The sequence below is a fragment of the Syngnathoides biaculeatus genome, chromosome 22 (assembly GCF_019802595.1).
Source record: "Syngnathoides biaculeatus isolate LvHL_M chromosome 22, ASM1980259v1, whole genome shotgun sequence".
Taxonomy (NCBI): domain Eukaryota; kingdom Metazoa; phylum Chordata; class Actinopteri; order Syngnathiformes; family Syngnathidae; genus Syngnathoides; species Syngnathoides biaculeatus.
Genome location: NC_084661.1, coordinates 7,687,176 through 7,711,691, shown reverse-complemented (window position 1 = coordinate 7,711,691; position 24,516 = coordinate 7,687,176). Strand labels below are relative to the sequence as shown.

At 40.5% G+C, this 24,516-nt stretch overlaps 1 protein-coding gene across 1 annotated transcript in view; it reads left to right on the top strand.

Annotated features, from left to right (window-relative positions):
• snx29 (sorting nexin 29) overlaps window positions 1–21,525 on the top strand; it is a 118,481-nt gene extending 96,956 nt beyond the window's left edge. Inside the window, 3 exon segments of the mRNA XM_061809412.1 lie at window positions 289–429; window positions 13,561–13,700; window positions 20,206–21,525. Of these exon segments, the coding sequence (XP_061665396.1) occupies window positions 289–429; window positions 13,561–13,700; window positions 20,206–20,332 (408 nt within the window). The 3' untranslated portion in view covers window positions 20,333–21,525.
• Window positions 21,526–24,516: the final 2,991 nt, after the last annotated feature.

Sequence of the window (24,516 nt, the reverse complement as noted above, 5' to 3'; positions counted from 1 at the left end):
TTCTCTCTTTTGTGAGTGTGAATAAAGCGGCTAATGGTGCATGGAAATGGTGGCAGAGCTGTCACGTCTAAAGACAGACACTATCTCTGTGTGGCATCATGTGAGCGAGACTACACATTTGCAACGATGCGAAAGAAACACTTTTTCCGACTTAATATTTTTGCCAGGATTTTAAAACTTAACATTATATAAACATTAATGACAAGTTCATCCAATGCTAGATAATATATACTTATATATATTATATATATTATATACTTCATTAACATGTATCTTTCACTTCCTCAGGTTTATATCCGCATCTTGGACAATGAGTGGAATGTGTACAGGCGCTACACTGAGTTTAGGGAGCTGCACAACCGCCTGAGGTCCCAATTTCCTCAAGTGGACACATTCAACTTCCCGCCAAAGAAAGCCATCGGGAACAAGGTGAATTCATGAGTTGGATGGCTGTGTAACATTAATAAAGAAACTTTTACCATATAGGATTAAATAATCAGAATAATTTTTATTCACCAAGTATATCACAAAGATACAAGGAATTTGTCTTCGGTAGTTGGAGCTGCTCTTATATGACATACATATTGAGTATGACAGCAGACATAAAGACATTGTGGTAACAGTCACGGAGCAACTAAGGCTGCTTGTAATCTGGGACTGATGGAACTTTTCTCTTTGACAATTGTGCAAAGGATGCAGAGTTCTCTTGCAATAGAGCAGTAGTCCAGTGCAATGATCATTGTGCAAAAGGGGTCAAGACTTCAAGGAATGTCTGCAGTTTAAAGTGACTACTCGTGCAATAATCTGGGACACTGTCAATTGTGCAAGTGGAGCAGATGCTATTCAGGTGTGAGAGGCTAATATTGGTCAACAACAGATGTGCGGATGGTGCAGCGTGGTGAGACCACTACAGTTAGTGAAGGGGCAATATATGATGTATAATAATAATTGGCCCAGCAGAGTGTGTCGACAAATTCGAGACAAGAAATTGGAGTTGATGCTGCTCTCCCACTTCAGGTCCAGTGAGATTTAATGCCGAGGAACTTAAAGGTCTTGACGGTTGACTCGGTACAGTTGGACAACATGAGGGGCAGCTGTGTCCAACAATCATCTCTACAGTCTTTAGTGCGTTCAGATCCAGGTTGTGTCAGCCACACCAAAGTTTCGTCCTCTCCACTTTCTGTCGATACGCAGACTCGTCACCGTTCTTGATAAGGCCGATGCCTGTGGTGTCAGCTACGAATTTTAGAGGTTTGACAACTGGGTGCATTGTGGTGCAGTAGTTTGTGTAGAGACAGAAGAGCAGTGGGGAAAGAACACAACCTTGGGGTGCCCTGGTGCTGATAATGCATGTGGATGAGGCGGTGTCCCTGAGCCTCACCTGCTGACTCCTGCCCGTGAGGAAGATGTAATTTCGCTGGCAGATGATAGGTGAAACGCTGAGCTGGAGACCCTTGGAGGGGATGAGTTTGGGGATGATGGTGTTGAACACAGAGTTGTAGTCCACAAACGGGCACAAGGCATTCAAAGGACTTATTGACCACAGACGTCGAAGCGCTAGGCCTGTAGTCCTTCAGACCCGAGATTGCAGGTTTATTGGGGACTGGGATGATTGTGGAGCACTTGAAGCAGGATGATACTTGCACAGTTCCACAGATCTGCTGAAGATCATCTGGACGACTGAAGCAAGTTGGCCTGCGCGCACTTTGAGACAGGATCGGGGGGACACATGCATTTTTTTTTCCTGAAAGCCACACAATGGTTCAATGGGAAAAGACTTCAAAAGAAATAGAGAAAGATTTATGGATATTGGGACTGAGCCTTGCTGCAAAAAGAGAAGCCAGAGTAATTGGCGTCGCCCATAAAAATGTTTGCATTTACCCATATAAATACTTTAAACTAGTGGGGACTTAAATTGTAGATAATGCCCTTCTTAATACCACCACTATCATGTCTCAAAGTACAGTAATGTACTGTACATGTGCACTTTGCCTGGCAGTACAGCCAGAAAGAGGAATTTCATGTATTTGGCTATGAATACAATCATTAGGAAAAAAAAATCCTCACAATGTCCAGTTGTCCCTGAAAATTCCACTTTGAATATAAATTTCTAATATTGTCTGACATTCGTTCTCTCCTGGTAAGTCACTGTCTGCACTTAATATCTTCATCCCACTCGAGTAGCCAATCTGAGAACAGAAACAGAAAAATGCCAAGCTCACTCTGAGCCTTCCTGAAGCCGGAGAGTGGTGAGCTGCGAATCTGAAAAACGAAATAGCCTTTCTAAGGCCCTGGGCAGATTAAATTCATATGGCAACATAGAAGCAGAAATCTGATTGGACAAGAAATAAAAGACCCCACAAATGACTGGAAACTGCACAGCCAAGACACATGCAAAAAAAAAAAACCAAAAAACTATTGTAAATAAATGAATACAATTTTATATAAGTTGTTAATGTGACTCAGTGCTTTTTAAAGTGTTTATGCCAGCTAGGAGAGGTTTTGAATGACCTGTATGTACACCACTGGTTAAAATTTATCGCAAACTATGAAATTGGAGAAAGAATACATGGCCGGGATGTGATTTGATTTTGCAAAAAATAAACCCTAAGCGCAGGTGTACATTTACAGGCACTATAGATCTTTATTAACAAGTACAGTAAAATAAACGATGCCAATTGGATTTCCACCGGCAATATTCCAGTTGTCGACTGCATGAAGTGTAACCAGTGGCTCACTTTGAAATAATTCTTTACTGTTTATATACCCACAAAGTGACACTTACAGGACAGCGATAGTGTGTGTTGTAAGTTGAAGTCATTAAACAATGACAGTCAATAAAAAGTGTACACGCCGCAGTACAAAGTAAGCAGTAATTAAATGGGGTTAACTGCCAAATAGTGTTACCTGGTACATTTCTCATTTGGTCTTCATGGGTACAGTTACAGCCTGAGGTCCACATGGTCCTCCCTGTCAACAACCTTTTCATGCTGTCCTCCCTTGTCTACCTCCAGCCTTAATTTGGATCTGACCTGGATGCTTTGATCGGCCAGGTTTGAATCTGCCATGGCCAAAAGCTGTGGTCAATCTTGCCACCTTCAAAGACTCTGCACTTTCATGGCCGGAAACATAAACCAATTGCGATAAGCAAGCATGCCCGCCGTGTGTTGCGTACGTGTGGACTGGTACATCCATCTGGGCGAGCATGTGTGGGACTGCAAAGGTTTGTGCAGTGGCCGAGACCGCCGCTGTCGTTTTGTCCTTGAAAGCCCCCATAAAGCCCATTAGGGACCTTTCGAAGTGGTGGTTTGTGTGAATTATTGGTTTGCGACGTCTCCTGGAAGTCAGCAATCATGGCAGAGAAAAGCCGACCCGCATTCATGATGCATGCCTCTGGAGAGGAGAATACATCAGTTGTGTAAGTGCCCCAACAGGAAAAAAAGTTTTCGGTGGACAAAAGTATTCAATGCATTACATACTGGTGACCAATGGGCCATGCTTCCAGAGAGAAGAATTACATTTCCACTTAATTGTGGTGTTTCACAAAGCTGACTTTCACACATGGCCCAGTGATTGACTAGCTGCACATTTTGTTTTTCCATTTTCTGTGTATGTCTTTTCTTGGTAAACCTTCCTCCTCTACCCCCCCACCACACCCTGATTATGTTGCATCCGTCCAGATCCTGTATAAATTACGTCTCCTTTTGTTTTCCACAGCTTTGAACTTCTTTTATTTTGATTTGAAGACAATTTTACAAGCAAGCCCCCATAGGTCTCTTTTCCTCACCTACGCAGTTTGGATTTCTCTCTTTTTTGAAAACGCTTCAGTGTTTTTACAAATACACTCCCCCAACGCCACAGGAACTATTTGTCCCACCTCCTCATCCCCCGTTTATCAAGCAGCAGTTTATTTCCCAGAAGGCTTAAATGATTCAAAACAGACTGCTTTTCACTCAGCTATTGTACCCTTCATTTTTACCACTTTTGGCACCCCCCATTTCCCATTGTATTATTATTATTATTAATATTATAAATATTATTATTACTATTATGAGAAGTAGTGGTAAATATTTTGCCTTATCAAAGGTAGTATAAAAATGTAAAAAAAAAAAAAAAAAAAAACGTTTTATATTTGGAATAGATCCCCCAAGTACTCTGGCTGTCATTCAGCAAACAGGAGTTTTCTTTTGTCTTCCTTCAATTTGCATTTCTAAAGACAATTCAATTATTCTACTAAAGCCCTTTAAGCAATTCTGGGCATAATTTTCTGAAATGATGCCATCTGAGGATCACTTTGACAATTACTTAATCATGCGCGCTACTAATTACATTTTTCAAAGTAAATACCCTGTTGAAGCAAATTGCTCACAGACTACAGATTTGTAAAATTAATCACTCTGTCACTTTTTTCCCCAAACGCAAGCAAAGTGCCCTTCTGGCGTCTCAACCAACTTTGAAATCTCTTTGTTTCCTGACACTTTTGTCCTTGTACAATATGTCAGCCCTCACATTTTGTTTCCATTGATCCCCTCTGACCTTCCTTCCCAACCGCTGCCTTTCAACAAAATATTTTGTACAAAGCCTTAGCTCGACAAATAATATTGTTGATTTAGGAAGATGACATAAAAAAAAAAAAAAAGCAAACAAAACAAAACATTCAATAACCCATTTATTTTGTTATGATAATGTTTATTACAGTTACCGGTAGTTTTCTCCCTTTTGCTTATTGCTGGTGCTTTCTCACTTTCGCTAATGCTACCGAATAACGTGTTTACATATGCATACCCACAGAGTCTCACATGATTATAACCGTCTAATAACTCAGAAATGTAATAATATCAGGCCAGCGAGCAGGGAAAGCTCCCAAGCTCTTTTATTTGCACTTTGAATATCTGCGCTTTGTTCGGCCCGATTGACGGTACAGTATGCACCCGTCAATGCGGCAGCTATAAAACACACGTCCTTGCTAACTCCATTACATGCCCGGCGTTCTCACTCTTTCATCATGGCTGTTAACAGACACACACTTCGCAAGATGACTGACAGCCTCGACGCTACAAAGCTAAAGATGTCGAGGAGCATCTGTCATGGATAAAGGCACGCAGAATACTATGGAAACGCGGTGCACACCGGACACATGCAACGTTTAACTTATAAAAACGCACGCACGTACGCGCACAAATGCACCAATTTTAGAGCTTAACTGTGTTGACGCTTTACAGGCGCCTGCCCCGCGAGCCGACTCTTCCGTTAATATCCCGCCTTGTGTAGTGTGAGGACTCATTAGGAACTTATTGGGAATGGGATGAATCATTGAGTGAATCATGAAATGGTTGAGAGCTTAACTGTAGGACACACCACGTCAATCACAGGTTCCAAAAAAAAAAAAAAAACAACGGTGGCATGAAACACTTTAGAGATGTGATGAAAGATCGTCCATTCATTTAAATACTTACTATTTATGATATTCCCATTGGTTTGCATGAGTCTAAAGACAAACATGAGGACATCAAGGGGAAGTTCAGTGCCAACACAAACACTAAAACAACTACATTGTAGACAATTCAACTTAAATATAATGATAAATAAGCCAAAAAGTATTCATTCAAAACATTGATTAACTATTGAGTCATGACAAAAATCAGTACCAAAATAGTCAAAAGCTCCTTTTTCTTTTCCTTTCGGCTTGTCCCGTTAGCGGTCGCCACAGAGTGTCGTCTTTTTCCATCTAAACCTATCTCTGGCATCCTCCTCTCTAACACCCACTGTCCTCATGACCTCCCTCACAACATTCATCAACCTTTTCTTTGGTCTTCCTCTCACTCTTTTGCCTGGCAGCTCCAGCCTCAGCATCCTTCTCCCAATATACTCACTCTCTCGCCTCTGGACATATTCAAACTATCGAAGTCTGCTCTCTTGAACCTTGTCTCCAAAACATCGAACTTTGGCTGTTACTCTCATGAGCTCATTTCTAATCCTATCTAACCTGCTCACTCCAAGAAAGACCTCAACATCTTCATTTCTGCTACTTCCAGTTCTGCTTCCTGTTGTTTCTTCAGTGCCACCGTCTCTAATCCGTACCTCATGGCCGGCCTCACCACTGTTTTGTAAACTTTGCCCTTCATCCTAGCAGAGACTCTTCTGTCACATAACACACCAGACACCTTCCGCCAACTGTTCCACCCTGCCTGCTTGGAGCAGTTTCTTCACTTCTTTTCCACATTCCTCATTGCTCTCTATTGTTGACCCCAAGTATTTGAAGTCACCCACCCCCGCAATCTCTTCTCCCTGTAGCTTCACTCCCCCCCCCCCCGCCCCTCCGCCCCTCACATTCATGCACATATGTTCAGTTTTACTTCGGCTAATCTTCCTTCCTCTCCTTTCCAGTGCGTGCCTCCATCTCTCTAATTGTTCCTCCGCCTGCTCTCTGCTTTCACTGCAGATCACAAAATCATCTGCGAACATCACAGTTCAAGGGGATTCCAGTCTAAACCAAAATAGTTAAAAGCAACATCTCTAAAACAAACCTTTTTTTTTTAAGATCTTGACTCAGCCAACCATATTTATACTGTAATTAGACTTCTTATTCTATGAATTCAATCAATACCTTTATTTGTTTTCAGGTGACACAAAGGTGATTCGGACAATATTCCACTTCACTGCATAACAAATGAAGTAAACCTTAAACTCGGAATATGTTTACCATTTAATTTTTCACTATGCTTTGCTATTTAACCAGAGGCCCCATAACTCAGTGGTTAGAGCATTGGTTTGGTAAACCGGGTGTCATGAGTTCGTATCCCACTGGGGCCTCCACTCTCCGAGAGGGGTTGCGTCAGGAATGGCATCTGACCTGTCATTATGTGTGTGATGGGTGATTATGTTGGTCATGTCGAGTACTTCACACACTTTAAGAGCAGTAAGCACACACTTTCCTGTGTAGGGTCTCTTACAATTTTTAAAATAGTTAAGAAGTTAAAAATTGCTTGCTAAAAACTGCTTTCGAGTAGATCCCTATGAAAGTGCCATTGTCTTGTTTTGCTTTTGGAGCTCTGCCCGGTTTAATTAATAGGAGCCCATTTTCATAATATAAGATTATTCCTTTTGCTCCACTGTGGTCGGAACCATGGACATCTCAAAGGATCGATACTGCAATTTCAGCCAAGATTGATAAATAAAACTGCTATGATATGGAAAACCAAATAATATGGGTGAGGGAAGAAGCCCTTTGGGGTTTAAATTTGATCAGGTCAAATCAGATGCATCTCCACACAAACGTTTGTTTCATGATTCTTGCGTGTGCAACGAGTTGTTTGCATTTTAGCAACCATTGAAGTGAGGTAAAATTATCACAATTTGTGTGCTATTCTTTTGGGGGTGGGGGGTTTGAATAAGTCGAGCATAAAGCATTTTGTAATGAGTCTTGTTCTTGCAGCACTGATCGGTGCTGTGCAGTAAAGTTTTCCTGCATAAAACGCGATTTTGCCTGCAGCCTCCTTTTCTGAATGCCAGCGTCACCATCCGAGCCTCTGAATGGCCTTCACTGAAACAGTGACATTATTTTGAGTAGTTTACAGTGCACTATCCACATCAGCTGTATTGCGTAATTAAGGGGAAATGAATTGCCTCGCCGGTGGTTGAATTGACCTTTGGCCCATTTTTCAGTGGCCCCTCGTGCAATTTGTCACCATTAAGCCCTTTCGCCTTTTGCCATTTCTGCATCTCTATTGCTGTTAATGAGCTAATAATGTACTATCTCTGAGTCTCTTGGTGCTTGAGGCCACGCTGTCCAGCTGCGTAAGTGAGCAATACAAATGCTTTATACACACACACCCTGCTACAAGAAGTTCCTTGACTGCTCATAACTAGCTAATATGGCATGGGCTTGGGCTGTGAAACGGGTTGAGTGTTCCCCAGGTTGGACTACCTCTGCACTAATTATTATCTTCAGTGCGAGAGGTTCCCATAGCTGACTTATGCAGAGCTAGCGTGGGATCAATTCCAACCAAGGCCTGCAGTACGGACAAAATAATGAACCCGGGCTACATGGGGTTCTCAACTTTAACCAGAATTTAGAATATATGGGCAACTGACTTCCACATTTGTTAAAACAGGTTGAAGCACTTCATTCAGGTCGGATAAATGTCAGAACCCCATAGCGGGAGACCGGGGGACGAAAACAATTTCTGGACTTTTAAACGTGTAATGCTTTTGTTTCACACTCGATGCTGTCAAGAGCTACCAAAGATGACAATATCAGTTGTTTAGGCTTTGTTCATGTTCACATATATCTCATCCTTTTTATATAAATGCATGTATGTGATGCATTCTTTTCCACAATTTTAAACAGAGCTTAGGTGTCTTCATAATGTCTCTGATGTAATTTTGTAAAAACAGCCAAAAGATAAAGAGTTATAGTATTCTTTACATGCCCAGTGTGTCGTCGTGATGAAGTTAGCCTGTTTGAGAGGGCTGCCCTGTCTCGTGCAAGCGAGTCACCCCAGATATTGTGTGGCAAGCAGCTGGATAATTGGTGAGTACAAATTCTGTTAACATAACGACCAGGGTCTCCAAATCAAGCAATTGCCTCCCTAGTTAAATATCGACATGAGTACGTAGCTCAAAAGGGGAGTCATATCTAGCACTTTCATAACTGCAAGTTCACCTCTCTGCATCCAGACTGCAAATGAACGGTGTGTACTTGACGTAAAAGGAAAAAAAATGGGTGAACAGCCACTTTGGACAACCAACTATTTGTATAGAAGCAATAGAAAGTACATTCCTCAAAATTCCCTCTTTTACTGTATGTCTTTTTTTATTTTAAATTTGAAAAGTAACAGGTGGCAGTTTTGGAGGATCGTCAGTCAAGAGTAAAACATGTTTCAAAATATAAATATAAAAATCACATGAGGGGCCTTATGTTTTTGACATTTTCATTTTATGGTTAATCCTGTAACGAGAAGCTTAGAAAAGTAATCAGTTAATCAGGTTTCTCACTCATGATCCAAAATTTGAACAGGATAAGAGCAGGCTTGTTGGAATGTTGGAGTCGCAATTACCAGTGATTATTAACAAAATAATGCAACTGATTTCTCAAGTAGCCAATTTGTCTGTAAATAAAAATCACCATTATTTACTCATATTCACTTTAATTCAAACGTAAGTTCTTAAAATGAATATGCACTCGCATAACTTCAATTTGTGCCAGGGCTACCCTGATGAATTAATTAGAAACTACAAAGTGAATTATTAACCAGTCTTAGTATGTTGTCATTTATTATGCAGTATATATTTTTTTGCGCTCTTTGAAATGTGACAAGTACACATTGTGATGTTTTTATATGAGCATTCCTGAATCGCTTGTGTTGTTTTATGCATAGCCGAGACCTGCACGGTTTGGTGAGCGTTTACACGCGGCACGGAGAGAATAGAATGACCAGCACTGATGCTAACCTTCATTTTGTTTTCGGGTCCAAATCATTGCTTGTGTTTGATGCATCCATTTGAAGAAGTGGACCACCATGGCAGCTCCGATTTTGCATTGTGCCTGGGGGCTCGCCTCCAGGTGACATTCTCACTATTTGCCAAACAAAAGAGAAAAAGTCAAAGTAGCGTTTTATCAGCGTAGACGCTCAAGAAGTTTTGACAGGATCCAAGTCCACTCGTTTCCTCTTCAAATGTCTTGTTGCCGGGCAACATTAAGTTAGTCAGACGTACTATCAGGAGTGTTTTTCTCCTCTCTGCCAGAGTTGAATGGTGCAAAGCTGCCAGGAAATCCACTGAGCATATGTGAGTACGTCAGAGCTTCTCTTCCATTGACAGCTCCCCTCTTCTGCTTATCTGTGCTTATCTGTCCTCTTTCTGAAGTGACAGCCAGCATCATGTGTTTGTGTGTCAATGTGCTTGACTGTATATCCTGATACATGGCCATTTCAAGGCCCTGCAAATACTCCATATTTTTGTGAGCCAACATGCATTCCTTATAAGTACTCTATAAGAACACGCTGGACCCTTTATTAGCTAGATCTGTACGTGCAACATCTTGGAAATGCAAATATCAGATGAGGTCATAAATATGCCATGACATTGCGATCACGCATTGTGACATAAAGTAGGCAAATAGAGTTAATGCATTAAAGTCTGCTATTTTTGGCTTGCTATCACATGATAATCGCCGCCATTTCTACAGACAAGCTAGCTGTTGCAGACGACATCACCATGGAAACGTCCACAGACCCAGGTGTAAGTGGCGAGCGGCAGATGTTTTCTGCCGACTTGAATTCACTCGATGATGTCGCCAAAGCTAGATATGTACAGAAGATCAAACTCTGTGAAGACATCGATCCGTATACTCTCCACACCAATGTACTTTCAAAGGCTCTGAAAGACTTCCCTGATGTAGAATATCAGGACACTAGAAATACACATGATTACTGCTTACAAAATGATCAGAACAGACTTTCAAATAACCATTTGCCTTGTGTACTCGAGCTTCGTTCAGATTTGCACGTCGTATATTTGCAAGGCACTTTTATTGCCGTTTTGTCGATAACTCCATTGTATTTTCTCCTTCGTGGAATCTAATCTTTGGAACATGGAAAAATCAGTTCCCAATGTCTCTGTTTCCGCGATTTCCACATCCGTAGACCCAACAAAAATCTGGCATGATGACGATGGACATCTGACTGCTTGTCTGCAACAATGCCGTCAAGTACCCGGATGAACAAGCGTGACGTCACGTGTAACCCAGCCATTGGACTACAAGCATCAGTTTTTCATTTGAAAATCCCTGTCAAATATGGTGAATTGTCAATGATGGTATGTCTGTGTTCTGCTTGACGATTGGTCACAACAAGAATGCAACAGTTGTGATTTCTTTCTCTCTTTACTACCTGTTGTTTTCATTGCAGTCAGGCTAACCAAAAATGACATTAATGCCATTTGAGGCTTTTATTTTACTCCTACCTGACTATGTAGCAGGCACTGCTCGACATGGCGCACTTTTCACATGCAGCAGTGCCCGCATTTTAAAGGTAACCAAAAAAAAAAAAAAATCGCAGATGATCAGGTTCTGTTAATAGTAGCGATCTTGAAAATACAATTAATTCTGTGGCCCTAACAGAAAGTGACTGAAAAACAGCAAGTGTTATTCTTTAATCAGACTGTGCAAGAAGGCAGGACTTATAAACAGAAATGCCTTCCAGAAGGTCATGGGTGAATGCATGCTGACCGAAGCAGGTATTTTTAAGAGCGGCCAACTTTTGCTTGTTCCAAAAGTAAAGCAAACACAATATGTGTAATCTCTCAATACGAGGAAGATGTACATACTAAAGTAGAATGTAAAGGTGCCTGACAATGTTTCCGTCGTCCTGTACTGTACATCTTGTAGAGGTTGTGAGGGACATACATGTCAAGCTGTCTTCTCTCCTACATGAGTTGACTAAATGTGTGTGATGATTGGTGTGGCAGGCGTACGTTGACAGAATTAGGCCCCAAGATGTTTTCCTTAAGCTCTGCTCCACCTTCATATTTAATATGTGCCGGGACCTACGCATTAAAATGGAGTGATTCGGACTTTGTTGTACGAGGATAGGAGGAAGAGAGGGATGAGCAGTGCTGACGGTTGCTGTGTTATGTAAGCAGATGGGCTGAGACGCAGACATCCCACCTGCATCGGTGCACAACAGAGATGCATGCGTGCTCTGCCCTCTCCGCAAACAAGCAGCAGCACCTGGTTTCTGCTGTGCTCATTCTATACCAGATGATAAATCCGTCACAATGTCCATTAGGGTTAATATTCCTCTGACTTTCATGAAAGGAGTCAGGGTGTCCTATCATGTGTTGGTAGAGCATGAAAGCCACACTGACATGCACAGCCTAATCTGACACATCAGATTTACACTACTCATATGCTCTTTCCTCAGATGGCGGTATCCACTCTCACTTGGGTTGACAGTTAACTTACATCATACTCAAACTTTTTTCACGGGCTTTCTGACCAACTTCCTGACGGGTTTGGATTGGAAATGTCAGATCGATACTTCTGTACGGCGAGACAAAACAACTGCTCGTGATATAAACATTAGTCATGCCAAGCTATATCCGGGGACAGATCTGATTACTCCAGCAACATTTAAACGAGACATATAACACATTTTTGGTGTACAATTTAAAACAATGTAAGTGCCTCCATATACATCTGCATGAATGGCCAATTCTGTGTATGTGCCGGTTATCAGAAATTGACACTGTTCGCTAAAGATCATCCGGTATCCAACAAAACTCAATGCAGGTCTGCTTACCTTTTAGCTTTGACATGGTAGCAGCGCCGTCACACCCATAGACAATTAAAATTTCCCAAAGCCATTGATTGGCTACTGCCTCATTTTTATCAAAGCGCATATTGCGCAGTCCAAACCTACTCCTCAAAATGTCGGACAAATGAACACAAATATAGCCCTCTATCTTTTTTGTTGTCATGTTTGTTAATAGTTCAGCCTTAGCGCAAGAGTGCTAGTGCTAGTTTCAGTTTTGTTCCTTCAAATGCGCGTTCCTTACATGAGTATCTATCAGTAAGGTTGGAGTAAGAATGGATGAGTTCTTGAAATCATTGTGAGGCGAATTATTGTTCTTAATGAATAACTTCCATCAAAACTTTTTGTCTCCATGCCGTAAGTGCCTGAAAGTTTAATTACGCCCAAGTCTCTTTGTCCTTTTGGTTTACCATTTATTCATGTTCCACATTCCCACTACAACAAACAGTTCTTTGAAGAGCGCCTTCAGAGTCGGCTCAATGAAGTGTCCTTGGGATTTGGATTTAAGATCAAAAAGAAAAGCAGTAGTTTCAGTTTCAGTTCAACATTGCGAGGGCTGTTTGTCCCAGTAAATCAGACCGTTGCCCAGGCTTTGTTCTGAGCTTGGCTGGACTAAGATTAGCCATGCTAGCCCAGGCCATGTGGCTCTGTGCCGCTGCCTGCAGTGGTTCTCACCATGAAGGACTTCTGGATATGCACATGTGTTCTTTTCCTTTCTGCATCAGCAAGCAAATGGCAAAATAAGCATAAATGTTTTATTTATTGTTTTAATAGAGAATCCAGGTCAGCGCAATTTGTCTTTTAAAACTCAAAGCTTCACTTACATTGAAATTGTTTATGTACACTAGTAGTGGTGAATCACTGTTTTGATGTGAAATTATGTCGCATTTAACTGTCATGACTTTTTTTTTTTTTTTTCCACACTGTCTTGCGGAGCTTACTCAATGCAATTTTAATTACCGGTACATTCCTTTGAAATGCATCTCCATCTCAATGTATTTGAATATTATGGAATTTTTTTTTTTCAGTAGTACAAAGATAAAAGTAAAACTCATCAATTATAATGATTCCCGGAGAGACAATTCCTATCTAACTTAGATTTTGAACAGCTGTAAGTTCAAATCATCAAAATCATGAAATAAAAAATCAGAACTACTGAAATGAATTACATTTTGAGATTCATTGAAATGCATCTTGCCACATGCCCTTCTCTTACAAACCACCTCACGGCTGTGTGTGTCTTCAGGATGCCAAGTTTGTGGAAGAGAGGCGGAAGCAGCTGCAGTGTTACCTTCGTATGGTCATGAACAAAGTGATCCAGACGTTGCCAGACTTCACGGCCCGTCCCACCAAGGAGACCCTGATGTTATTGCTACCTTTCTGTCTGTAAGTGGACACACACATGCAGACACACACACACCTAAAATGGTAAATGGGAAAAGAGACTGCACTCATATGGCGCTTTATCTGCACCATCACAGTGCCCAAAGTGCTTTACAAAACCTTCCATTCATCCACTGACACACACATTGATCCACAAATGGGGGATTGATGCCATGCAAGGCGCGGCCAGGCCCACTGGGAGCAAATTAGGGTTCAGTGTCGTGCCCAAAGACGCTCTGACATGCGGACCGTCATAGCCGGGATTGGAACCGGTTACCATTCAGTTGCTGGAGAACTGACATACATGACACGTGACGTTTTCTGCACACAATCAGATTGTATTCGTGGAACCTATGAATGTGGAGGCGGAGGGAATTAGGTGAAAAAAATCTCTCAAAGGAAAAAGACTATTTGAATGTTGTTTTGTATGTGTATGTGAACAGGAGCCAACTTCCAATCCTTACTCCAGTGCTTCTCTTGTGTTGTCTAATATGCGTTAATATTTTCCATTTCTAACTTCTCTATGCGTGGCAGTGCCAGATGTTTATTCTGCCACTTGTTGCTAGGCATAATTCTGTGGGCAACCATTTTTGCCCCCAAGTTAAACACAATAAATCTGTAATCCGCCAGTCATGCTTTTAAATTGTTGACCTGGCAATAGATCGACAGCGGCTCAGCTGCCCTACACAGCAAAGAAAGGACAGGAACACGATCTCTGACACAAAGAAAATTACCCCAAAAATCAGGTTAATCAATAAAATGGAAAGTTGCTCTTAACCAAATGTCATGTACTCATAGTCACACGAGCCACGTACAGTACATGTTCTCTGACACACATTCAAACCGTGTCTGATTTTGCACCGACCTCCCGACTGAACCTACCGGTGGCATCTAAAAACATGAAACGTTCTAGTCATTTCCTGTCAGCATTCACAACATTTTGCACTTACCGCAATCAGTCAGCGCGAATGATCTGTCCTGCCATCTGACCGGAATTTCGACGTCTCACTTTAATGCTACAGTAGCTACAGCGTGCAATCATTGAAAGTCATGCAAACCTGTCACTCAGCAGGCTGATCTTTGAGTTTACCCATAGGCAATTCACTCTGATTTGTAGAAAACAAAACACAGAACAATTACAGTTGGTGTTGTAGAAAATATATTTTAGTGTGCAGTACCAGATCTGATTATTTGATTGAACTTCAACATAATCAGATTTCCTTTTCTACGCTTGCTTTACTTTGTTTAGTTCATAGCATTCATTATTTTATCAAAGTTTACAAGATGTTTGCAAGCCATATCGCTTGACAGTGGAGTCGCAAATGTCGGCATTCTAATCGTTTGGATTTTAAAACAAATGATCGCGGGTAGCTCCCAGCATTTGCTGCCATAACTAGTAGAACGGTTGTTGTGATGGTTTGAACCCAAACTTGCTACAATATTGTTGAAGTCATCATCTCATCAACCCGCAGTTCTAGTTATTGCAGCATACACATGGAAGCCACTATCCTGGATTCCAGGTTTGATCACGTCACATTTGCAATGCAAGCACACTTGGGATGTTGATTTGAGTCAACAGCAGAGGGTGATATTTCCCAACATGGCTGCCCCCTGAGATAGTTTTAATTCTTATTCCACAAAGGCTATATTAATCAGAATACCGTTTTTTTTTAGCTTGGTGGGGACACATAACAGCATATTGTTCCCCCTCCCCCAATGTTTTTGTTTTTGTGTTGACAATAGATGTGTAATAAAGGCTAAACTAAATTTAACAACAAAATTCTCACATTCTCCCCTGTAGCTCAGGATGTACTCTGTTCTTATGTACTGCACGCTCCCATCTTTAGGAGTGTTTGTAGCATTTCTGAGGCAGAGGGACAAATTCATTATTTGGAAACTAATAACACCAAACTTAAAGTCCAGTGCTGGAATTTGTTAATTTGTTAACTTTTTGTGGGTTTTTTTACCACTCTTTGGCATTTCCTCTGCTGATTTGTGCCTAGCACATTTTTGTATGTTGGGGGTGGAGAGACTGGTACGGTGTTAATTAAAATCAATATGCCATTGTAAAATATTAAAATTAAAATAAGAGCTCGCAATTAAACTGAACGCATCACACAATTATTATGTAGTAGAATAGAAATGTGCCCAGAGGCCCCTCTAAACACCCAAAGCATGGAAGTCTCATTAACTTATCCCAACGAGAGGCTCTATGATCATATCTCCTTAATATCTTCATGCTGAAATAGAAATCTTTCTTGATTGCAAACAGAGCGTGTGTGAAACAAGGTCTTTTTTTTCCAACATTGCCTTTGCTTCTTGCTAAGGTACCGCACGTATTTGTGGACACTGACATTTCGTTTCTCTTGATTATTCTTTGTCCTAAAAGCAACTTATTACACAATAAAGTTAAGATCATGCAACCTGGAAATTGCAGCAATGTCACAATTGCAATCTAGCATGTTGAATCGAGGAAGTACTGCAAATATGTGTTGAATTGCCATTCCACATTATTTTAATGAGGCTATGCTGAGGTCCGCAGTAATATGATAGTGATATGATAATAAATGATAATGATTTCATTATACAACCATCTATTCAGCTGGCCAAACACACAGGTCCAGAGTTGGATTAAACAAGACATTTTGAAATATTTCACATCCATAAATTGTCTTCTAAGGAGACACACGTTAATATTATAAATTGGTGTGCCAACCTAGTAGGCCACAGGCTTAATTTAAAATAGTTTCCCTTGCCCACTTCGAAATATATTGATTATAACGTAAAAATAAAATGCAACTGTCACACAGAAATCATACTGTTTAAGTCCATTCAATGCTTTCTCTTGGTGTTTGCAGTGAATAAAATCAGAGGATAGATTGACTGATAGATGCATATTATTTCAGTTTCTATAAGGTTAAACTGGACTTAATAGTTATTGTAAAGTACTGTTATGGAGATGTGTAGTGGAACGAGGCAGATTGGGTGTAACAAGTTTTTTTTTTAGCTTCTTGTAAAACAAACGTGGACACACACAACATTGCAGACAGACCACAGAACAGAAAATTAATTATAAGTTGCCCAGCCTACATTTATTGCATATGTTTGACTTTGTACATGTATTGGACTAATATCATGTAATTACACTGATATGTAGTTTATAAGCTCTGCTAGTTTTGGCATTGATGTGCACAATATGATGGTTGTTAAGAGTTTGTTAGTATATCACATGCAATGATATAGTATCCGTTGATTCAAGTGTGATTTTCAGTCTTGCCTGTTGCTGAATTGAAACACAGATTGTCATACCCAACTGCAAAAATTATATCGTCAAACATCAGTTTTACTTTTTCCAAAATCATAATCAAAGGCGCAATTCGTTCCCTCAGTGGTGGAGGCAATTAGTGAAAGTGTGAAGTAAATTGGTTGAGAATTGAAACCAGCGAAACACTACTAAGTAGTCCAGGCACTTTTAAGTTTAATCAAAGAGTTTAAGGACCAATGGTGGGAGAATAAAAAAAAAAAAAAGATGAGAACTTGCAAAGGAAAAGGGGGGGGGGGCTCAGAGCCTTCAAATGAGAGGCAGTAGAAGAACAAGAAATATAAGGCTGGCTCTTTGCTTATCTTGCAAATACATTGCTGTGGCAAACTCATTTGTATTGTGTTGGGTCACTTTTTTGAAAATATGTACTCAACACACTGCAGTACATTTGTCTCTGCCCAATTGGCTATCGTGCCATTTTAGGCCACAATGACGGCAGCAGCAGTCTGTGGATTCGACAAACTCTCTGTTGACTATACACTTAAGGGTTTGCCATTCTAAATATTGAACAGGTTTTATTATTTACAATTGTCAGCCTGGCCATCTTTTTTTAGGTGGGGGGCAGATCATTGGACAGGAATCCACTCATAACGAACCACACACCACAGGTTCATTTATTAAGATTAACTTTTAGAGATGTCTGAGAATCAAGGCTTTTCTGATTTTACTCCATCCAAATGAATGTACCTGGATTTCATTTTGATTTGATAACCTCAAGGCTGCATGATTAAAAAAAAAAAAGTAGTGATTATTGGCATTGTTGTTGTGACACAAAGACTGACAATAATTCATTAACGTCTTGTTGAACTTTATTTAAATGAAACCGTCAGTACTAGTATGACTGGTCAGACTGTGACTTGGATAATAGAATTTGAAAAATGATTATTTATAGGTAGGATGTTTTGTGTTTTATCTATTGATTTATTTTTAAGTGGTTAACTTGATTTTACACTTAAACCAAGAGAGCTTGATAACAATAGACATGACTAGTCACCATTATTTGCTCATTTTTCTGACATTGTAATCCCATTTTTTTCCTTACTTGTCTGGATTAGCAACCTTTCCTTGGGTTTATGAACATTTAGCATGTGACTCGACAGCGACACGTTTGTGGTTTATTCAGAACTCAAAATAGACAGTCTTGTTTCCCGGCTTATTGACTTGCTGCCTTAGGGAAAACAAAGTTGTTGAGGTCCTTTGTTTTTGTTGTCAAGAACAGTTTGGGACAGTTTGACTGAGAGTGAGAATAAAGATGTAACCTTTTATTCTGACGGATTGTGTGTGTGTGTGTGTGTGGTGTGTGTGTGTGTGTGTGTGTGTGGGTGTGGGTGTGAGCATGTGCGTGGGTGTGTGTGCGTGTGCGCGTGTGTGTGTGTGTGTGTGTGTGTACTTTGCCATATTCCATGTCTTCTTGTCAAGACAATCAATTAGAATGCGGCTTGTGTCTGCATCTGCCTGCGTGCGTACACGTCTGTGCGTGTCTACCTGTTTGCTCTAATTATGCTCCCCTGCAGTAAAATGAATACAATTTTAACAAAGCCGGAGAAAAATGGTAATCCTGCACAATATTGAAGTCAATATTGTGCACAAGCTGAAAAACGCATGTTAAAACTGATATTGACAAGTCTTGTTGAAGCTGGGGGTCAGTGATGTTTGTCACCATCGATAAACCTCACATGCTGTGCTTTTCAGTATTGGAGGACCAGGCCAGAAAGGGCTCATGTTATCTTAAGCAAGGTACTCGCATACGCATTTCTATTACCTAAACCAATTTAAAAATATAACAGCAAGCAAGGAAAAGAAAAACAGTGTTCGCTTACTCCATGTTACAGTGTGCGCTGGACTCAACACAGCTAACCAGACACACAATCATATCTTTAAAGGTGAATTTGAATGTCTGCAGTTTTACCAAGACTGACTTGTGAGAGGCACCTCAGTACCACAGGTCGACCAGACTTTGAGAAGAAAGTGGAGTAGGAGGAGAAATTCACAATTCACAGTCTAGGACTCGGCCGAACTCCGTGTTGACCTCACTCATTAGACTTTGCAATTGTAAATATTGAGCAAGTTGAATATTTTGTTTTCAGCTTGACCACTTACTGAGCCGATCGCGGATGAATACCCACTTTTAATGAGGCTTGAGCAAATTTAGATGAGTCCCAAATCATAAATAAAAATCGCAATTCACCCTTGAGGCTAAATATTTTCACGACTTTTGAATTAACGTCAATGCTGCATTGTCGATCCAGATCCTGATTCCTCATCCAAGTACCTAACCAAATATTAATCGATTTGATCATTAATCATTGTTCATGACAGTACTAGTTGCTGTCCTAGGTGCATCCTTGAAGATAAACAAAAAGTTTCTGCTAAAAACAGCAGGCACTCAGACCAGAACAAGATTATTACAGAAGTATTCTGGCTGGCCCTGCAACATAAAATGGTGCCATTACAACACAAGACACCATGAAAACAGGCCAAACCAAGTAATATATTAATGTGATCCTAGTCTCCAAGATCAAGGTTCACCTGTAGTCACAACAAAGGTGATGCTGATATTGTCACTGCGAAGAAGGTGTCAGACTGACTGTCAAGTTATTTGAAAATGTACCACAGCCATTCATTGCCTTGACATGAAAGAAGCCCCTAAAAAAAGACCTTGTAGGCACCTTCCATCTGTGTTTTCATTGAGTGCTTTGGTCGAAGCAAATTAACAGCAAGTAGGTGAGTAGTTCAGCATTCGCTGACAGCATGTAGGTTAAAAAAAAAAAAAATTCAATTAAGAGAATCCGCTAACCTGCTTTTTGTCTCCTTTTAGACTCTTGTTGAATTCAGTGACATGTAGAAAGTGTAAAAAGTATGACAAGCAGCCGCAATCAGCAAAGGTTATCATGCTTGGCCACACACCTGCAATTGCGTAATTGTCTCTTCTATCATATGAACATGGTAATTTTAATTAAACAGTTGTTGAATCTGATCTTGGATAGATATGGACTTATTGTTTGCGAGGATTGTTATTCAGAACAGGTTTTTCCACATTTTTTTGACTGATGTCTTGATTTTACGAAAAGTGGAATGATTTAGTCCAGCAGATGTAGGATCCGTTTGTTTGTTGTAATAACAAGCCTCAGCAGGTATTCATTTAAAGTTTTTGTTGTTGTTGTTGTTGTTGTTGTTGTGTTTTAGGGACACACCTCAGACCAACGAAGGCAGCCACACGACACCCCGCTCCAAAACGTCATCCCGCTTCCCGAGACTGGGCCGCGGCCACCACCAGGAAGCCAGAGCCGAACCCCAGAGTGGCGACCTCTAACACCCAACCCCCCCACCTTTTTTTTTTTTTTTTTTTTTTAAATTGTAATTCTCATGTTGCTGAGGACAGGAGCCCCACCTGCGTCCACACAGTCATTGCATTGAAGACTTTGTGGGCATCTGTCTGCCATAACGTTTTGGCCAAGTGACAGCCGAGGCAATTGGAGAGTATTTAAATATATGAGTTGCCTGATGGAAGGCATAAGTGACACTCAAGAGGCTGGACCAAATCGCACAGCAGCACCTCTTACCTCATTGAGACAAGTTGAACTGCCACTATGAGATGCTGGCTTTTCTTTCTTACTATGCTCCTTTTTGCAGTAAAGGTGTGTGTAGTTACAGTGCCTACATGATATATTACAGCTCCGTTGATAGCTGATACATAGCGAGCGGTTAAGTGTATTTACTCCGTCTGCTTTATGGTGCCATTACATTTTAGCTAATGCTGATATCCAAATCAGGCAGAACAGTGTTCTGGTGGTGTCCACTTACAGTTCCAAGGTTCACTGTTTGAATCCCAGGTACTGTATGGAGTTTGTACAGTAAGTTCGGTGTAGAAAATGGATAGATGAATGGATAACTTACAATCGCTGGTTTGGACCACCAGGTAATGTATTATTCTTTCCACAATATATTTCCCTTCCATTTTTCACAAACAGCATCATAATGTCCAACAGTTAGTTTATTGTGGCTCAAAACACCTCCATACACGAGGATGAAGGTTCTATACCACTGAAACAAACGGGAATCTTTACACATCATACGTACACCAAGAATCGTTACGCCCAAGTATAATGGTCTTTCTATGATGCCTTGAATTGCAGGTTTTGACACCAATACGTCAAGTATGAAATTCCTTGTTTAAGGAAGCAGGATTTAACAGCGCGTCATAAAGAAGACTAAACACTTGAAGTGAAGCAGAGCTCCTCGGTATGAGTGCAAGGAGACCGCTTGTGACTCAACAAGTGTGTGTTATAGGCGCTCATATATATCTAGAGCGCCCCCAAGATCCCAACCAGACTTATGGATTCACGAGGACTGATTGTGTCCTGCGATTTCTCCTCGGAAATGTTGAAGCTGAGCGTCAGTGTTTTTTTGTCACCATCTGACAAAACAGGCTTGCTTGTTTTTTCTTTCCGGAAACATTGCTTTCATTTAGCTGTTCAATAAAGACAAATCAGCTTGGAAAGAAAATGTGTTGCTTTTTAAGCTTTTTTCCACACCCATCCACATTTAGCCTTCCACATAAAAAAGAGCACTTCCTACAACATGAGCTATGTGTGATATTATGTTATACTTTCCAGGGTATAACAGTAGAATTGGTGGTGCTTCAGGGGATAACTTATTGCCACAAGAATTTTGTGGTAAATTGTACAAAAGGTGAAACACTATATCTGTGAGGAAGTCATAGCAAAATGATTCCCCAAGGTACTGTACACGTAACCAGTAACCAAAAAAAAAAAAAAAATACAGGCAGTTTCAGCTGACAACAGTCCCAACACCTGACGTTTCAAGGTTCCGAATGCAACACAATGAAGAAGTTTGGGCAGCAGGAAAAAAGAATGCAATGTCAGGTGGCACAAAAAGGTACTCTCACTTATTATATGATTGTGCACAAGCGGCGGAACACGTGACGTTTTGGTGAGCTCACCAACCCAGTTTCTGTTGACATGGTGCTAAAATCCATCGCCAAATATAGACTTTATTCACCTACATAGGAATGTTTGTGTATCTTTTAGCAATTTTTGGACGGTTTTCTTTGCTCGTTCAACTTAACAACGCTTTTTTAAACTATGCAGCGCAACTCGGGGATGCCTTTGCTGCCGAATGAGCTAACTTGCCAAGGTTTTTGCCATATTTAAATATTTTCTGATGCCCTCTAACCTTTACGTGAGAGCTTCACGCTAATGGACAGGTTTCCAATTACACCATCTTGTGTGTCATAAAGGTCAGAGAACATAGGTGATAGGTGAAGCAAGAAGTTTTTTTCTATCATTAATTTATCCGATTGGTCTAAGGGCTGTCCTAAACCTATCCATTAACACAAGTCTGGTGTTAGCAACAAAATTAGCCGTCAAACTGCCTCCCTTCTCAATTGAGCATTATAATGAACTACTGCAGAGGGTGTCAGAGAAACGAAGATTCACCCTCTTGAAGTGGATGTGGATGTGAATGGACAGTCGGGAAAATGATGATCAGAGGTGTGCTTACAAATAGCCACTTAGCTCAACAAGGAGGACAGATGTGGACTGTAGACTCAATACTGGATTATCCAACAATTCAGAATAAGCTTTAATGGCGAAGTAAATAACGCACAGGGTTACAGCCATGCTACCCTGAGAATGCCAGATCTTGCAAGCTCAGCAGGTTTTGCCCTGGTTAGTACTTGGATGGGAGACTGCCTGGGAATACTGGGTGCTGCAAGCTTCTCTCCCTGGCTAAAATGCACAGGGGTTGCGTCAGGAAGGACATCCGGCATAAAACTGTGCCAAACAAATATGCGTTCATCTGAAATGACACGCTCCGGCGAACCCTAACGGGACGAGCTGAAAGGAAAAGAAGAAGAAGAAGATGTAACAAGACGCAAGGAATTCGTCTCTGGCAGTTGGTGCCGCCTTGGTACGATGTTCAGAACAAAGAACAAACTAACAAGAACAAAGACGTTCAGTTAACAGGAACTATTCCTTCTAAGAGTCACAGATATGCAAAATGCAGCGTGTTCTTCATTTCGAGCAGTTAAGAATGGGTCAACGTCCCACATTATGTTAAACTTTCACAGAGTGCCCTTAACAGTTCGTGGTATAGATACCTCACCAAGTGTCCATCACAAAGGTTTTGGACAAAGAACACATAAAATAATTGAAATTATGGCCTTAAATCCCTCAATTTTCTACTGACGATCATCTATTATTTGCCCAAATTGAAACAAATCTTTGTTAAAAAGAATTTATTGATCTAACACTGCCATAAATCTGCAAGGCACCATAGGGCTGCTCTTATGAATAATAATTCAATTATTGCATATTCTAAACTTTATATTCAGCATGAACATGTAGAAAAGATTTTCAAACATTTGGCAGACTTGTTCTTACGGAGCCCTTAAAGGGATATTGGAAAAAAACCAAAACTAAATGGTTTCTCATTGTAATCAGTAATTTACTCATTGTAATGAATAACATACTCGTTGTATTACATCATTACAGTATGTTACTCATTATAACTCATGAGTAAGTTACTCATTACAATGAGAGTGTCGAAAAACGGCTACCTAGGGGTCGTAGCTTATTTACCTGCTAGTGGTAGCTTCCTGAATAAGGAATAAGGGTCTTTTGTAAATTCACACATGCAATGGACTAGTTACTCATTACAATGAGAAACTTACTCATTACAATGCGAAGGTTTCTCATTACAATGATAAACCAGTTAGGTTTTTTTTTTTCTCAATGTCCCTTTACGGGCTCCGTATGTTCTGCAGTCATGAGTGGCTGAAATCTGAAACTGATGAATGGGAACCCAATTTTAAAGTGAAAGAGATAAAGAGAGCAATAGCAATTAAGAAATTGGCAACACCACACAGTAAATGTGGGCTCAGGGTATGCACAGCACAAAAGCAGTCTTACTTTCCTTATGTAACGACTTGGTTTTATTTTAATCATTCTTGAAAGAAACGTTAAACTCGTTACTAACTGATTTATAAACCCTGGACAACGGTACCCTTGTTGTAAGTAATAATGACAAATGATTTCTCTTCCTAACAACAAATCCCATAGAATGGATTAGCTACCTGGAGCACACTTGGCAACTCAGACACCACAATTTATACATTCAGAGTTGTTTAGGCTTTGGTCCGTTTTTAGCACTGTTATAACTTTGAATCAATCAGTCGATGTTTTTATCTAAGTAACGACTGGGTAATTACCTTAGTGGGGTGATTTGCAACTAGCATTACTGGTGGACTTTTATTGTGTATTGCTGCTTGTTTGGGATCGATATTGATGATTGTATCCGAATACGAGGGTGCAAAATTAGGAATGAGCCCAATTTTGTCCCCCCTCTCAAATTATTTCGCTCTGTGCTTATGAAAATCGCCATGATTGTTTTGAAAGCAACCAATAGCGTTGTCACCTTTCAAGCGGAGGTTATATTACTGAGTAGTGTCTGTTTTTTTTTTTTTTTTCCGGACTT